Raw genomic sequence first — 18,811 nt, forward strand, 5'->3', positions numbered from 1 at the left:
GGTAATGTGAGTCACTTGGATAAAAAAAAAAATACAGTCCAAAATAAAGTTGTGTTGTCATAACCGAGTCATCATGAGTCGCATATAAAATATCCCAAAGGAGCCAATTATAATCCTCATGATGTGGTCTTTATGATATGCACCAATCCCTTTCCCTGAAAAACAGCCCCTGATGTGATGCAACCACCCACATGCTTCACAGTTTGGATGGTGCTCTTTGTCTCACCCTTTTTTTTGTCTATACTATACATAGTGCTGATCATGGTATTTGATTAATCCGACCAGAGAACAAAAAGGTGGTGATTATTTGCAAACACTTTCGTTTTTTTTAATGTCCTGCTTGGATTAGAGCCAATACCCTTTCAAGCTATGGCGTTTCATGTCTCTTTCAATTGTGAATGTACATACTTTGGTACCTGGTGCCTTCAACTCCTTCTCCAGTTCCTTTGTTTTTTTTTTGTTGCTGTCTTGGCATTCAGTTAAACCTTTTGGTCAGATGGTCATTCATCCCTTGGTGTTATTTTGTGCATTTCTCTGTGTGGTCCTAGGATTTTTAGATTGGCAAACAGGGGTTTTTTTTTGTGTGTGTGTATGGATGCTTGTGGTGTCTTCAGTTGTTTGGAAATTACTCTGATCTTTGCAGAGTTGTTTAGATTTTCCCATGACATCAAGGGCAATTGACTCCTAATTATGACAACCAGCTAAACCAGAAGCTTCTAAAAGCTTCCGGACTGTTTAAAGAGACTGCAAACTTGCATATGTAAACCTTTTGACCCAATAGAATTCTTATCTAGTGATTTGAAGCTGAAATGAATTTATTTTAACTATTTTCTATTATTTGATATGAAAAAGTAGACGTCCTTAATTGACTTACTACAAAGATTCATGGTAATTTGAGGGGACTTGTGAAAAATCAAGAGTGAAAATTTCTAACCTAGCTGTGTGGGCCTGAACTGTGAGAAGAATAAACCACTTCAAACCATAAATGTTCAATAAAAACAACTCAAGTTGCATTGCATTGGATTATCTTTCCTAAAACTGCATGCCCAGTCATGTTTCTTTCTGAATTTATCCAACTAACACAAATAATCTTACCAGTGGCCAGATCACCCACAGTTAATATATGCAGTGCATCAGATTTACAGGATTTCAAAAGGTATCAGGATACAGTTAAAGCAAAGAGGTGGATCGCATTACTGAGAAATATGAGCCAAACAAAGTGCGTTACATTCAAAAGATGCCACTTCCTTTGTGCATATCAAATGCCAGTGTAAACTTCTTTTAATTAAACATCAGATGATTGACTACACTTAGTGTTTCATTCAAATATATGCCAGACTTTTTTCTGTTAACTCATTCACTGTTTCTTCTTTATAACAAAAAAAGAACATGGAAATAACACGCTCTCCATTCTTCATTTTCTTTCTCGGCCCAGCACAACCTTGTCTATTTTTTTCTCACACCCACATGTATCTCTCTCTCTCTCTCTCTCTCTCTCTCTCTCTCTCTCTCACACACACACTCACTCAAACTCTCTCACACACATACACATACACACACACACACACACACACACACACACACACACACACACCATCATTCTTTTCTCATGCCATTTCTTGTCTACAGACAAAGTCAGTGTGTGCCATCGCTGACTGCTTGGCACCAGCTCGCTCCTGACTCCAGTTATCACCACACACTAATTGCTAGCCTCTTTTGAGAAGGCCTTCTCTGTCACACAATGCTCTTTTACATTTCTTTTTTTATTCATGCACTCGACCAAGCTCACTTTTAAACCGTCCAACTACGATTTTTATTCAATATGTTTTAAAAGGAAAAAAAAAAAAAAAAAAAAGGGTGTGTGTGTGTTCACACATTGAGTAGAAGAGCTACAGAGGGTTTAGTGGTAGAGTTGCTGGCTTCTTCAGTTTAAATAGTGTAAACTTTAGTATAAAAAAATAATTAAAAAAAATACCTACAAGACAAACAAAAACCCGAAGGTCACCTTTCAATGTAATCCGTTATCAATTTTCTTATAACATGGAGCTTTTTATGAATTATGCATTCAAGTTATGCATTCAATATCTAAACAAATTTGTCATCTGGGGAATATTTTGCAGCCAAAAACACTCTGATGTAATGTGGCCAATGTTTTAAAAATCAAAAAGCTAATATTTTTACCATAAAAAATTCTCAAAAATGCAACAGTCAAGTTCAACTGGTGGGTAGAAACAACACTTCTTTCATAGTTTATATTGTTTAGTTATGAAACATTTGAAAACTATTTTTGTTATGGCTTTACTTTTATTTTAGGAAGTAGTCATTGCTGTGCAGTGTGTACATGCTGGAAAAGTACAAGTTAAATTGAATTAGTAAAGAAACAGGAAATTCCCAGCTTTTGCCCTCTAAGCAAAAGGTCTAAACTTGCTCTGCCCTTTACGGGAGATGAAAACAAAAAACTCAATCCATTTTTAAAGGGTTTGTTCTTATACACAAGTGATATTATTTCTTCTGGCATCATGCAATTATATTTAGAATTTTACCAAAACCTGTAGGATTTCAGCTTGAAAGCACTGTGTTTAAAAAATATGAACCTGGTCAAAAAAATAAAGATTACATTTTTCATTTATTTATTTTTAACATCATTGTGCATCAATCCTACGGACAGGGAACAAACTTTTAAGGAAGCTAAAACACGGATGAAAATGATCACAAATAAAGCAAAATTCATTGTGTTAATAAAGAAGGAAGTGTAAAATGGTGTCTTCGATACTAGGTGAACTGATTAGATCTCAATTAAAGCCGAGCTGATGCAGGAGTTGGAAACTTGAGAAGAAGTGTAAATGAAACACTGTATAAATCACACCGTGTTCTAACGGGTATTAACACTCACTAATTTTCTGCATGCAGATGAAGTGGAGTCACAAGGATCACAAGAGTTGCTAGTGTTTATATATATTCCAGCATGAAGGTAAGAATAACTCTAGCTCTAGGGTAGAAGAAAACCTGGATCATTATCTGTAGGTCAAATCTTGAAAAAAATCCAAATTGTCTTAAATGGACACAAAGCTGGTTTGGACGGGAAAATTCCCATCAGAATAGAAATGTTTATAGAGATATAGACATAACAATGATGATTACTCAGACTAACTACGTATTGGTTTGATCGACCTTTGACAAGAGGACACACAGATTCAGCAAAATGTCTCCCAAATTTTTCTTTACTTTGTCACTTGCCTTAAAAATGTGTAGCCTTTAAAACTTTCATTATATTCACAATTTTTTTCTTGTTTATCATTAAAAAAAAAGTGAGACTAAAGTTAGTCTTTTTCAAAGCAGCCCTGCATATAGATCAGATACTAAGAAAAAAAAAATAGAAATTATATAAAATATTAGAAAATACTATACTTCTTATCAATGAATAATAAAATCTGGTGGGGAAAAAAAAAAACCCTAAACATACAGACATAACATAAATACAATAAAATAAATTAATGTTAATATTATAATACTTTAAAGTAATACATTACTTTAATTCAATAAAGGGGAAAAATATACAGGCACTATATAAGGTAAAGATATAACATTATATGCACATGCACCCTCAATACTGAATCATTATTAATGCTGCACAAAATAGTTTATAATATTATTATTTTATATTTGATTTGCTATGTAGCAACCAGAGATCTGCTTCTTAAGCCTCCTCGAGACACTCGACATCTACATGTATGTTAAACAACGATCTCTGCTAACGAGAACTGCTAAATGTTAGTTTACAGTGGTTTCCTTGCAATTGTATTATTTTTGTACACACTAACACCTCAGTGACGTCTTGGTCTCTTAAGCCATTTTCAGACTGAACTAGTTTGGGGAGGTGTGCGTTTTCTTCAGTATGAAGACACTTGAGGAATTCCCCTATTTCGAAACAAAAACAAAAGCAAGCAATTGTTGCACTTAAAATAAAATACAAAATATTATAAGATAAAAAGAAATGACAAACAAATAAAAATAAAATATAAAATATGATTTCCTGTTCACAGTAAGTGAAGCCTTCAAATGGTTATGTGATTTGACCATTAATTTAATATAATATATTGATGATATAAATTGTATAATATACCATATAATGATGAACAAGCACACCTTGCATGGCCATGTGGGCTGCTACAGAGAACTCCACAGTGGACATTTGAATTCACTGGTAGACTTTAAGCAATAAAGGCATATACTGCAACTTTTTTAAACTAGCAGTCAATAAACCCACAAAAACCAAGCCAAGTGGCTTGGTAACTGTCCATTTGATAAAGTAACATGTAATTGATCATTTGTTGACACCATTACAGACAGAGTCTTTATTAGATCATATATGCATTCAAATACACTGCACATATAAAATCCTGTTTCTATTTTATATAAATTATATACAGTGTACATATATTAATGCATGAATGCAGTAGTTTACATGTATTCTATATGCATCATCTGCAAGTGTGCTTCTGCATATGCTTGCTATAGTGTGAACTCTCTCATATTAGGTTTCAGCACTCAGCACATATGGGTTTCTTTACGTCCCGGCAGCTCTGGTGCACTTGAAAGGTCACAAACCACTTCCTCAAACAGGCCACTTCCTCTCAGCGGACAAAGTGCTGCGAGTACGTAAGGAGCCTGGTGGTGTAGGAGGATTCATGCGTGTGTGTGTATACAGTGTGTGTCCACAAGAAATCATGTTCTTTCCTTTTTCCCCTATTAACATGTAGGAAAAGAACAAATCCTTAAAAAGCATGTTTTACTGCAACAACTACAGAAAATATAAACCTTTAAGTTTCCGAACAGGAAGTGAAAGTGCATTTCAACATATTTTCAAGTCAGACTAGTGAAATCGCACATGCGTAGTGAGTGGTTTGTCTTTACTGATGATGAGCTGTGATAAGTTTTGAGGAAGAACAAGTTTTGAGATGTGAGATCAAAACAATACCTGCTGTACTAGCTATTAGGCCTGAAAGAAAGATAAAAAGCACAGATGCATAAAACATACATATAAAACAGCAGTTACAAATGTTTATATATGCTAAAAGTCAGTTGCCAATACTTATAATGAAATAACAATAATTGCCCGGCTTATCCTGGTGCTGCTATATACACTCCATTATGCAAGTACAGTACGGTAATTTGTTTCCAGAAATCGTGCTAAAAAAAAAAAAAAAAAAAGTGCACGGCTTTTTTAGTAATAAAGATTTTATCTTGGGGCAGGAATACAGTTTGTAAATTTTCTTACAACTTTACTTAAAAAAAAAAAAAAAAAAAAATCTAACCACACCAACCACACGGAGTAAAATTTTTGCTTAATTTTATGACATCAGGCTCTCGTGTTTTTTTTTTTTTTTATACTTCCCCAAAACTTCAGCTCCTAAAAACAAATGATGTACATTCATGCTTACTCTGATGCAAGGAGTTTCCGTCTAAATGCCAGAAAAGCGTCTTTAAGCATATACATTTTTAGACCAAAACAGTGTGTATTTAACAATTTTCTACCTCGACAAAAATGACAGATCAATGTGTCAAAACTGCCTTCACAGGAACTGCTCATTTTACAAGCCAAAAGGTCATAGATTTTTGCTCCTAATTTGCATCAGCAGCGCAGCAGCATTCACATTGGGCGCTTCTGCCATTTTAAAGAACGCAGTGTTCTCAGATGGCTCCATCTCTTTTGTAATGTGAAGCAGGCTACAGCTGAATGGTCAGTGCAGTGTCTAGTATTTCAAATAAAGGATATTATTTTCTAAATAAAAATTGCAATTCATCTAGATTTATTTTCCAGAATGAACTGATACTAAATAATAAGTAAATTCTGTGCCTGCAGGTAAAGTGAACCAAAATCTGTGAATGTTAAACACTGGACTTTCCAACATTACATTAAATATAAGATTTCAGGCAATTCCATTTAAAATGTGGTATGCATTCAAGTATTCAGACCCCATAATTTGTTTTGTGCCTAATGCACTCCATACCCCTCAGTTTTGTGATCTCAGAAAATGTATAAAATAAAATAAAATTATATAAATAATAATAATAATAATAATAATAATAATAATAATAAAATATATATATACACTTTTTAAAAAATTATCTTTTTTTTTTTTACACTTTCTGAATGCACAGTAAATGTTGCTTTTCCAAGGAAATTACTATTTAAATCCTTATAGAAAAGTTATATTTATTTGTAGACACTTTTATTAACTTGAAAGTTGAAGCAATATTGTTCTGTTGTCAGCAACTATTATTTATTTAATATTTATTTATTATTAAAGTATTTAAGTATTTATTTCCTGAAACAAACAAAATAACAATAACATTTATTTAGATAATTAAAAATAAATGTTAAAAGGAATTATTTGTCCTTGCTATGACATCATTTTTGCAGCTCATTAGAAGGAGCTTTGTCTTTAATTCACATTTCCACACAATGCAGTGTTTGTAGTGTGTTTATTTTACATTCGTGCAAATGTAATACTTGCCCTCTGGATGTACTCATTTGTGTGCACATTCCCAAAGTAACTTTTTGACTTGAGTCATTTACAGATCAAGTGCACAATGTATTGGCTTGCACTGACTAGTATTTTGCACCTTTAGGCAGAAAGCTTCATCAAGCCAGACATGAAATGAGGTGAAGACACGCTATTTAGTTTTAAAAAAAAAAACATAAAAATCAGCAAGTAAATCAGCTTGCATGTTTGGGGAACGTTAAAAATATTCTAATCACAGGGTCTTACAGAATGGCGAAAAATAAAAGAAAGCTGTTTGTTCTGGCTGCTTCCAGACAATAAGTGGCAACAAGGCTATTGTTTTCCTATGGAAAAAGTGGCGCCACTTTACCTTGCAGTCACACAACATTAATCAGTATGAACTTTGACCCAGTTTGCCACTTACCTTCCACAAAACTACCAATACATGCTATTCCAAATGATGTTGTAGGAAAGGATTCATTTTAATTCAATAAAATGGGTATATGATGAATTGCTGGAACCCCACATGGATCTAATCACAAAACAATTACCTGAAAGCAGCCTAATGCGTTGAAGGGAATTTTGTCCCCTTAGAGTTATACCCTACAATTAATCATTCCCCATTTACAAAGCATGCAGGCTCAAGCAAGGATATAATGAGTATGATAATGAGGTAAATAATCTGCTATGGTTTTCACAGTCACCAAATCTTAACCAAGATGCACATGTATGAGGATGGCTATGTTAGTATTCACTCTCCACCATTAACATTCAAACTACAGGTAAAAAGATATATTTTGGAAGAATGGTGATCATTTATCAGGTGGAGTTCCAGATAATTGCAGAATCAAAGCCCAGGCAAACTGAAGCTGTTCTGGCAACTTGTAGTGACTTGTAGATATGGTCACTCATCTGGGATATGGTCATTTATCAACTACATCATTGTGTCCACCCACTAGTCTTAGGCCTACTGTATGATTCCTGCTTTGGTTTTCCAACTTTCCTGTATACTTCCTCTGAAACACCTCATCTGATAAAAAAAAGACACCATGGAGTCTCACCATTATCATGCAAAACCAGTCCAGTTCACCATGAGACCAAACCCAATAGCTGAACCAGTGCAAGTTTTCAAACCTTCAGCACAACCACTACTAAGAATTTACTCCATTGGTGAGTTGTGCATTTCACACCTAGACTTTCAGTGGTTTCCTTTCCGATTCAATCGACTTTATACCACCATCATTCGGATGTCACGGCTAGACCATCAATATTATACAGGTATCTCATGCAGCAAGAATAAATTACTAAAGGAAGTAACCCAATGAACACAATTCAACATGTCTCCTTTCACTATAGCCACAGCTGCATCATATTCTGTACGTAATCTCTAGAGGAAACATCAATAATAACCTCATGATTCAGCATGCAAGCATTTCACTGCATGTCGTAATCTGTATGTATGTGTATGTGACAAATAAAATTTGATTTGATTTGATTTGATGATATAACCTCATGGTTTTCATTGCACTTTCGTGCATATTTTTTTTCTTTCAAGTATTACAGTTTTAGAGGGGGATTTTAAATTAAGGCTAATTGTGTATTCTGTGCAAATTCAACAGGTAAGAAAATGCAAAATTATTTAGTTGTTTTAGTTGATCTTTCCTCACAATGTCCAGCATACACACACACACACACACACACACACACACACACACACACACACATACATACATACATACACTAATATATATATATATATATATATATATATATATATATATATATATATATATATATATATATATAATATATATATATATATATATATATATATATATATATATATATATATATATATATATATATATATATATATATATATATATATATATATAATTTTATTTATGTATTTTTTTTATTTATTTATTTTTTTTTGAGCTTTGCTAAAGATGCGGTCTGCGAGCTCTGACCATTTAATTGAAGGACGTGAAAATGGCAACGTGATTGCACGCCGTCTAAAGGGGCCACTGAGTCAGCCAGTCGAAATCTTATTGGTAAAAGCATCAGTTCCGAATAACAGACTCTAAACTACAGGACACCTGCAGTGGTGACAGTGAAGGCACAAGACACATAGATACCTTTTACGCCGGCAACATGTAAAATCTGATCGATAGAAACTCTAACCTAAACTTACACTCATATGCGGTGCTCCCTGCAGCAGAGCACCCGACAGTTCCAGCCATATGTGAAAATGTTACCAAAGGTTTGAGGCACACCATTATATCGGTTGTGTTTGGATGCAGTAGCATTACATTTTCCCAAACCTGTTCCAGCATCACAAAAATATATAGTTCACATTAGATGGAGTGTAAAACCTTGAGTGACCTGCTATTTAGCTTTTAAGATAAAGTGTAAAACTTAAAGCATACCCATAATGCTGTCTGACATAAAACCTAATACTAGTTCATACATTTTGTTATACTGTACATATTCCAGCATTGTTATATTATTATGCAATGGTTATGGATGTATTATAATGTAATGTACAGTATATATTTATATACGAGTCAATTAGTAGACTAATAAATGCACTAGCTACTGCTGTGGCAGGTGGTATAAAATTACGGATATAGTTCAGGGAAAAGTTATATCCTGAACTTTTATATTTTTATAAGCATGTTTGTGTCAATTTTAAAGCACTATACAAATTAAAAATAAAAAAAGACAGTTGTTTAAAAAATAGCCCTTTGTTAGTTAAAAAATATTTGAGGCCAAATGACACCCTTTTTTAATGCTTAACTGCATATTGTGCAAGACTACACTCGACTACAGAGACTACAGAGTTTTGACCAATCTGGCATGCTCCAACCTTTATTTTTGTTAACCTTTTAACCTTAATAAACTTTAAAACACAATCCTCACATTGCGGTATACTGAATATTGTCTTGACCAGCGCACCGAGGCAATTCGCCTCCCGGGTCATCAGCCTGGACATTGCAATACACACAGCATTCCCCACTTCATGGAAGGCTGGTCACTGAGCTCCAGTCTACAGTAAGGAAGGCTCTGATGACAGCTTCTTTGCTATGCAGAGTTGGTTCCTTTTTTTTAAAAATGGCTTGACTGGTAAACATTCTAATTATGCAGCCCCTTTAAATAGTAAGTGTTCGCAGAAAATATTCAAAGGCCCACTCAAGCATGGAGCAAAGTTCAGTCAGCCTTTCTGACTTATTAAACATATTTGAATAAAATAACTGAGCCGTTTCTAAACTCAAACACTCCAACCTCAAGCTTTACTCACTGTTTCCCTGAACTCTTACAAAAAATTGTTTAACTGCCAACACAGGTACAGGAAGCTCAATATTTCCAGCGTTTGTGTGTGTGTGTGTGTGTGTTTCTTAAAATGTGTACACAAAAGCCTTACCTACACTGCACATATACTATAGTAATGTCATTGTGACCTAATGAAATGGATGTATAGTGTCTGTAGCTTCTCATAGCTCTTCTTAGGGCAGAAAAGATCATGGTTTGAACAACGGCCAATTAAGTGAAAACAAGGAGATTTGATGCCTAAATGTTTAAAGACTAATTTTAACCAAATGCAAGGCTGGACAATTCTCTAACCAGGGCACCTGAGACAGGCTGTTTATGTGTCCAGTTAATCATTTGTTTTTCTATTAGTGGTTGCCAGGTGAAAAAAAAACATGTCAGTAGCTTCTTGTAGGTCTATTAACTAGAGATTAGATTTTTTTTTAAATAGGGAGAAATAAACACTACTCCTTATCATCTTTCACTGATAAACTCAATTTCATTTATTTGATACAGATTACTAAATATAACCTGCTTTACATTTTACGCTGTCTCCAAATTTTGTTAAATCACTATCTTTATCTCATGAAAAACATCAATCTGTCTGTTGGAAGAAATTATTTGTGTTGAATTCTTTTATTAGGACTGAGTGTGAATTATCATTGCATACCCTATATTTTATTCTGAGTTAGATCTCAATAAATAGGCACACTGTACTGTAAAAGCTGAAATTTCAATGATGGAGGTGGCGTTATAACCAAAGTGATAAAAATGTTCCACAATGTTTTATCATGGTCAAATCAAGGTTCAATCAATCAACTGCATTTTTGCTAAAAATGTGCCACTGATCTGATTGCTAAACGAGATGTAACACGACATAACGACATGGCACAAGACTACATAACCAATTTCCTGTGTTGTTCCTGGTTTCCAGTTGTTTTGGTCAAAATATGCACATCATCAAAGACCATGAGTTTGCATGCTGTTTTTAATTTTCTTGGAAGACATGAGTTAGATACGTATTATGAGGGAATGGTTGTGCCAAAGTGAGAGATTTGTATAAAATCTAGATCAAATGTCTCACATCTTCTAAAACAAGGACGTCTCCTCAAGCAAAAACATGACAGCCAAAAACCCAAATCAGCATTACAGAGCACAGATCATATAAAAAGCCATGCAAATCTTGACTTTTGATGCAGAAACTGTATTTTACAAAAAAAAAAAACTGACAACAAAGAACACAGGAAGAATGCAAGAAGTTGGTGGTTAGATGTAATGCACTGAATACTCTATGTAAATTCTTCTATTTCTAAATTTGTGAATAATCTCAATACACAAACTGAATTAAATGGCAAGTGTAAACATATATTTAATTATATGTTTAGCTGATGACAAGTACTCTCTCTAAGTATGTTATGTTTCATTTGATTCTGTTTCAAACATTTAATTCCTAAATTAATGCAAACTTCCTCAAAAAGTAATCTTAGCTAGGGCTTTTTAAACACAGACACACAGGTGGTTGGTGGTCTCTGGCTTCACCATTTAGAATGAAGATGGTGTGCCCTAAAACACACAACTGATTTCCAACGCTTTTTATGATGCGAGTGTACTTTTAGGAGATCACCTCCAGCAGAACTTACCCAAAAGCCACTGCATTTTTTTTTATTGTTCAAATATGCATGGGGAAAAACCAGACAACCATATGAACCAGCTACTCATATTATGAGCTCATTCTCTTGGTAATGTTCACTAATGGAAATTTCAATGTATTTCATAGATGCAGCTTTGTCTTCTGGAAAATATTGGCTTCAAGCCACAAAGCATGTCACACGCTTCCAAATTTAACATTTACCTAATATTTTCAGCATAAACATTTTATTTAATTGTAGAATTCCCAATTTAAATGTTTTACTGCTCCGTTTGCATAGTGTTCTCTCATTCATCTTCAACCATTTAACTTTCCCTGGTCTATATTGTGTGAGCAGGAAGCAGGAACACACCTTGGCTGGAGCTTTTCAAATATACCAATTCAAATCATGTGCTGCCGCAGTGAAAGGTAATCTATTCTTAGACATACATTTCCATGATCTCTATTACAACTTGTCCCTTTAAATTTGTAGCACAATTCAGGCATTAAGAAGACAAATCTGCTACATCTAATGTAGCTAAATACACCTTTCATTTAAATCCCCATCACGACTTAAATCGTGTAGGTTTTGCATGTTAGATTACACCCTGCCAAGGAAGTGCATGCTTACACAATTGAATTTCAGTTGTCCAATTTTAGTTGAATTGCAACTGACCAACCACAGCCCTTTCCCAAGCTTTAGATTATCTCGATCAAGATTGTTTTTTACATTAACTGCAACAAAATAAACGTAAAACATATAAAGAGTGCCACTATATCCTTGCCTCAAACAGCTTACTGTGTTCAAAATACATGTTTGCACATGCAAATGTGGAGAGTCAAGCAGATTACAAGCTTCAATATTGTGTAGCTTGTAGCCAGTAAAGAGTACAATAGATATCAGGCACAGCAGAGGCACTGGTAGAGCAGCTGAATCTGAGACCACACTTGCAAATCCTGAGTGTTAGCAAAACAAGTGTGAACTGAAAATGCAGGTACTGTGTTCAGCTGCAATTCCTAAACTCAGATAGACATGGTAATACACCATAAATATATTATTGGTATTAATATATACCAAGCCCAATATCTATCTATCATCAGTTTTCTTAGGTAGGGAAGACAAACTGGCATAACGAAATAGAATAAGGACTATAAACTTGTCAACTATTCATTGTTATAAAACAGTTTGATCAAGACTCATTTTCTGTGCCTATACAACCATATAGCAGAACATTTTACCAAGATTTTATCAGCAAAACCTTTAGGTCCTGTGAGTTGCAATGTTGGGCATTTATTGATAGGACTTGTTTGTCGAGCACATCCCAAAGATCAGATTAAGATCTGGGGGATTTGTAAAAAAAACAAGTCAACAACTTGGTCAATATCATGTCCAGGAATGGTTAAGGAACAGTTTTTGCAGCGTGGCATGGTGCATTATTCTGATAAAAGTGGCCAGTGCAAAAGCCACTTACGGAATACTGCGGTTATGAAAATATTAAAAGCAATAGAACCATTCCGCATGGCAAAGAATTCATTTCAGGAATCTAAACCTTCGAATTAAAATAGGAAAGCCTGTTATATCGCTGGAACATCATTATATTCAATTCAATACAGTTTAATTCATTTTTATTTGTATAACACGTTTAACAATGGACATTGTCTTAAAGCAGCTTTACAGAGATAAAGCAGTAAAAACAATCCTGACTAGCCTTTCTAAATAGGATTAGTGCCAGTAGTGAGGCAAGAATTAACTAGCATTTGAAGAACTTTCCAAAAAAAAAAAAAAAACACTGTCTACTCAGAAAGTCTCATCCACTATTTCATATTACCACTTGATCACATAAACATTCAGCAACCATTCTGAAGTTTCAGAATCTTACACATCAAAGATCAAAGTGCATCACGGACACAAATCAGCAAATCCTAGTGATAAACAAAGAAAGATATAAATATTTGTATGGGTGGAGTTTTAGCATAGACATTTGTTAAACTAGCCTTTCTCCCTAAAATAGCTTTTATGTGATTCACCACACTCAGACATGGATATATTTGCAGTATTTTTTTTTCACGGTTTACCTCAGGGAAACACTTAATCTTCTTCTGTGGTCTGGAAATGACTAATCTTCGATAAAGTGTGAAAAACAGTGACTAATTTCACTAATTTGCCCTTTTATGGTAAATCCCCCATAAATTATTAATGCCTCAATCTGTATATGAAACGGCATATCATTATACAAATCTTTGTTTATGAGTAATACAACCAAAATGAGAAGTAGCACATATCACGAAGGTTAATTTTTGAAAAGTTGATTGATGTCTGATAAAAAATAAAAATAACAACACTTTACACTGTGCTTCCTGCCATGGAAAATTATTTATCCCAGATACAGAAATCTATTTTCACTTATGGTTGCATTCATTATTTGTAGATAAAGAAAATTTCCACAGTGCATGGCGTGCATTTTAATCTTGATAATTAAATAGTGATCTACAATGACCTCCAAATTTAACTGTCAACAAGCTGCAAGTTCTGGTCTGTCGGGGCCAGCAAGGCCTTCTCTCCTGCCCTAAACTCTATCAGATTCACATGCTTAAAGTTTAAAGTTTTTTTTACATGAATATGCATTAAACTATTCCCAAAAATGAATTCTATTCATTTCATAGTATTTTCTTGGTTACACTGCTTAAAGTTCAGTTCAAGTTTCTATACATCAGATTTCACAGCACATGTTGCCAGTGGCAAAAGAATCTGTGTTGAGCCCTGAGAATCATCAGTTTGGGTGTCTGTAGCTTACAGTACATGAGAATGAAGCTGTGGCTTATCCAAATAGACATCGAGGTCTGGCCACACTGGGGCCATCTAGCAGGTATACAATAAAGTCGGCATTTTCCATTCCTTTGATTGGATGGACAGCGCCGGTTAAGTGGTAAATGCCCTGCTATTGGCCTCTAATCAGGGTTGTGTCTCTTTACTTATTTTGAGCTTTTGACACCACTGATCATAATATCCTCCTTGCTAGACTAGAAAGTGTTGTTGGAATAAAGGGAACAGCGCTCTCCTGGCTCAGGTCTTATTTGACTGATCGTTATCAGTTTGTTGATGTAAATGGTAAATTCTTTATTGTGTTCCTCAAGGATCTGTTTTAAGCCCACTGCTTTTCTCTTTATATATGCTGCCTCTGGGTAATATTACACGTAAACATAGTATTAGCTTCCATTGCTATGCTGATGATACACAGCTGTATATTTCAGCAAAGCCAGGTGAGAGAGATCAGCATAACAATGTTGAGGAGTGTGTAAAGGACAGACAGTGGATGCTTGATATATTCCTTCCGCTTAACTTGGATAAGCCGGAAGTAGGACCACATGCAGATAAGTAAACTTTCCGATTACGTAGCATCTCTTTATGGTCTTTCCATCTCAGTGTGTACAGCCATCAAAGACCTTGGTGTGATAATTGACCCTAGTCTGTCCTTTGAGGCTCATGTGAATAATATTTCTATTAAACAGGCTATTTGTTGGTACCTCAAATATTGAAGACTATATTGAAGACACAGTTATGGAACAGCCTTCTAAATAGTGTTCGAGACTTAGACACAGTCTCAGTGTTCAAGTCGAGGCTGAAACTATATTTATTTAGTCAAGCCTTTTATCGGTAGGTTTTTTAGGTAAAGAATCATGGATAGATCCGGAGGGATCATGGATATTCTGTGAAATGGGATATTTGTATGCTTTTGTCTCTTCACTCTCACACGTTCACTCTGGTTTGTTGATGATGGTGTGGCAGGCCGTCTCTTATCTCAGAGATTCCTCATGTCTGTGTTACCTTGAGGCTCTCCCTTTTAGTAATGTTGCCACAGTGAGTCTTGCCAGAGTCCCCCACTGCACAGTGTCCTTAACTTGTGTACAACAAAAAGAATACTTAATAATCCATACCTTTCGCCTCCTGCTATCCCTCATATCTCTCTCTCTCTCTCTCTCTCTCTCTCAGTAATCATACTCCTGACGTTCCAGTGACCACTGTTCCTGCCCCTCTTCTATCTTTGGATCAGCCTGCTTCGTCCCATCCTGACTCTGGATGGTGTTCTCAGTTGAAGGCCACTTAGAAGGACATTTTCAAGACAGACTTTTCAAGAAAAGCTGGACATCATAAGGAAAAGTTTTCTTTCCTGTAAAATTTGCATAGAAAAAAAATGCGCAAAAAACGCACATAAAACCCAGAGTCATTTTATGAGGTTAATATTGATGCTAGAGATAATGGCTGTGGCTGTGGTGAATCTTGTTGAATTGTGTTAAATGTGTTTCTTGCTTTATTAATGCCATTCAATCCCACTGCATGAGATATCTGCCTGTGATGCAGCACTCTGTTATACTGCATTTCTCTATAATAAGGATGGTTTCCTACATTCCCCACAATGCCATTTACTGTTCTCTACCAAAAGATCTAACTGCATCAAATATAACTGCATCAAATGGCTGCATTGCATTCTGGACCTTTGTGTCCAGCAGTTACTGTGTTCCCTAATTCTACACTGGATTTCTCAAATATTACACTTAATGTTGCTGAAAAATGGTGTGTAAGAAAAGAAGCTCTTGCTCTTTTATTCTTAAGCACTAACAGCAAAACAGCAACGTGATATCAGTGTAACACACAACCGCTATCTTCTCACAGGAATAATGCAAAAATACTGTACAAACGAACACCAGAATTAAAAAACATAGCACAAATATTTATTTATAAATACACTACATGGCCAAAAGTACTGTATGTGGACACCTGACAGACACCACGTGTGGTTCAACTGTTTCCACAAAGTTGGACGCACGCAATTTTCTAAAAAGTCTTTGCATGCTGTAGCATCAAATTTGCCCTTCACTGGAAGCAAGAGGTGCAAACCTGTTACAACAAGACAAGATCTCTGTGCATAAAGCAATCTCTGTGAAGAAGCATAAAGTGTAAGAACTCAAGCAACAATTTCAGCCCTAGAAATGTTATCTGAATTCCTCTACACCGACTTTACTCCATGATTTGTTTGACAGAACAAGGATAGTTTGTCTGTACGTGTATTCATATTTACGTTTTTTTTCAAGAGATAACACTTATATTGCACTTGAGGGACCTACTTTTTTTTTTTTATCCTCCACTGCCGGATGCTAATGCATACTGAATGGGCTTCTTCCGTTATCCGAGTCGTGAAAATGGACGTGTGATTATAGAGAAGTTGACCATGTTTTTAGTCTATTTCCACACCCTTCAATTATGAATTTAAAGACTGTGATCAACTCCCACAGGAGTGTCTAGAGCCGGGACAGTATAAAACTACGGCCTGAGGGGAACAGGTTTAAACACTATAGCCTCAGCTCATTATTTATTTAGTTAATAATATATGAAGCAATATAATTCAGTAACCGCTATAAATCTTGTTCCAACTACAGTTACATAGCAAAAGGTCCTTAAAAGAACAAACTCCATCCATACAGTTTCTCACTTTAGTTTCGAAATGATCCAAACATCAATCCAAATTATAATAACTTTCAAATATTTAAGACTACGCTATTCAAGCCTCAGTTTATTACATGCATTTTATAGTTATTTTTTACTTATTATATAGTTTTTAATGAGGCATGAATAAGCTTTAACTTGATGCTGGCCCTTTTTGAATATTCTGTCAGCTGGCTTTAATCGCTGTGGGTTTTTTTTTTTTTTTTCTCAAATTTCATTGTAATTCACATATAATTTTGTTTCACACTTCCAAAAGCTTTGTCAAGCTTCCTCTGGTTTTCATAAGGTCTGAACATACCTGATGTAGTTGTTCAGCTTATAAATATTAGATAATAATAATAACGGCCTCAGGTGTAGTTTCAACAATCAATATGTCCGGGTGTGCATGATCAAGCAAATCATTCGACCACCACATACTACTGTGATGGTTATTATCTAGTTACTATTAACCTCATTATAAAGGATAGGTAATGTGAATTTTATAATGGTGAGTTTTATAATTAGGGAAAAAAAGTTGTTTAGGTTTTATGATTAAGATAAAAAAAAAAAATAGGAAAAAGACTATGATCTGATACACAGAAGTGTCTAATGTTTAACTTGGATTTATGCTCACATAATGTATTATAATTTATGTTTTTTTTGTCTTCAAGGGAGAATTATAGGTTTGACAGCTCCTGCTGTACATAAATGTGAACTGTGATGAGTTGACAAATGAATTCATTGATTAAACACCTAAATGTAACTTGGTTATGTAAAAATCGATGGTTTTCCCAACAGCTGCACTTGGAGAATAATCACAAGGAACCTACAGAGAGTTTTGCCAGTTCTGTGGGAGCTTTAATGCAGGCACAGATGTTAAACAGAGGAGTGAGATGACAGCATGAGTGAATGGTTACTCACGCCCGGCTCTTGGGAAAGCCCATGCTGAGGAGCACGTCCAGGCTTGAGCCGTGTTTCAGGGTTCCAGCGCGGCTCTGCCTCTGCCTGCGTGGAGTCACTTTGGCGTAAAGCTGCTCCTCTTTCCCTGCCATGGCTTCGGGTGCGGCGGACATTCAGATCAGGATTACTAACCGGACCAAGAGTTTTGATGAGAGCCAAGTGGGCATAAGTCCGCGCTGATCGGGATGGAGAAAACTGCGCGTTCTCGAGAGACGATGTCACTCTCAAGAGCGCGTCAGGCTTTCTGATGATGGAGCGATCAAGCCATCGCTGCAAAAAAATAAAAAATAATGGTAATAATAATAATACAAAAAAAATATCAAAAGCAAGGGGTCAATGCTCGGAAGTCACTTTTGCACCAGTTATATAATACACGCGATTGTGCTGAGGGCTGCGGAAGCGCTGTGTATCTGTCTCGGCCCCGAGCAGCCGAACGCATCGGTAGAAAATCCAGACGCGATCATTCTAGCCTCCTCGCAGCTCGCCTCCTCGCTTCCTCTTCGCGATGACTTATTTATGAATGGGCGTTTAAGTGAAGGCGGATTCATCCAATCACCGCGCCCCTCCACCAGACACAGTCCGCTAATAGGTTGATTCGCCTGAAGGGCGGTGCAGAACGCAGGTTGGCTTCTGATAGGTTGACGCAGCCTTCACTCAAACTCCATTCTTAAAGTTGCAGTTACTTAGTGTTCTTGTTACTGAATTTATTAGTTATATCTGGATTTAACATTGGCAGGCGGTGCATTTGGTACCTGGGGCCTTCAGTGGGGATTTACCCGACTTAATCCACCTCTTAATACCACCACTGTCACGATAATGGAAACAATCAAAACAAAAAAAACGCAATATAACAACGCGTGGCATTACAGAGAGCGAGGCGTTTCACATATTGAGGGTGAATACCATTTTACTAAAGCAAGCTCCAAA

General features: G+C 35.6%; 1 protein-coding gene across 1 annotated transcript in view; it reads right to left on the reverse strand.

The window, feature by feature from the left end:
• The window catches only part of ubash3ba (ubiquitin associated and SH3 domain containing Ba), a 46,432-nt gene extending 28,033 nt beyond the window's left edge, over nt 1-18,399 (reverse strand). Inside the window, exon 1 of the mRNA XM_046838847.1 lies at nt 17,846-18,399. Coding sequence (XP_046694803.1) covers nt 17,846-17,997 — 152 coding nt within the window. The 5' untranslated portion in view covers nt 17,998-18,399. The remainder of the gene's footprint in view (nt 1-17,845) is intronic.
• Between the last annotated feature and the right edge of the window lie 412 nt (nt 18,400-18,811).

Source organism: Silurus meridionalis, chromosome 25, assembly GCF_014805685.1.
Source record: "Silurus meridionalis isolate SWU-2019-XX chromosome 25, ASM1480568v1, whole genome shotgun sequence".
Lineage (NCBI taxonomy): Eukaryota > Metazoa > Chordata > Actinopteri > Siluriformes > Siluridae > Silurus > Silurus meridionalis.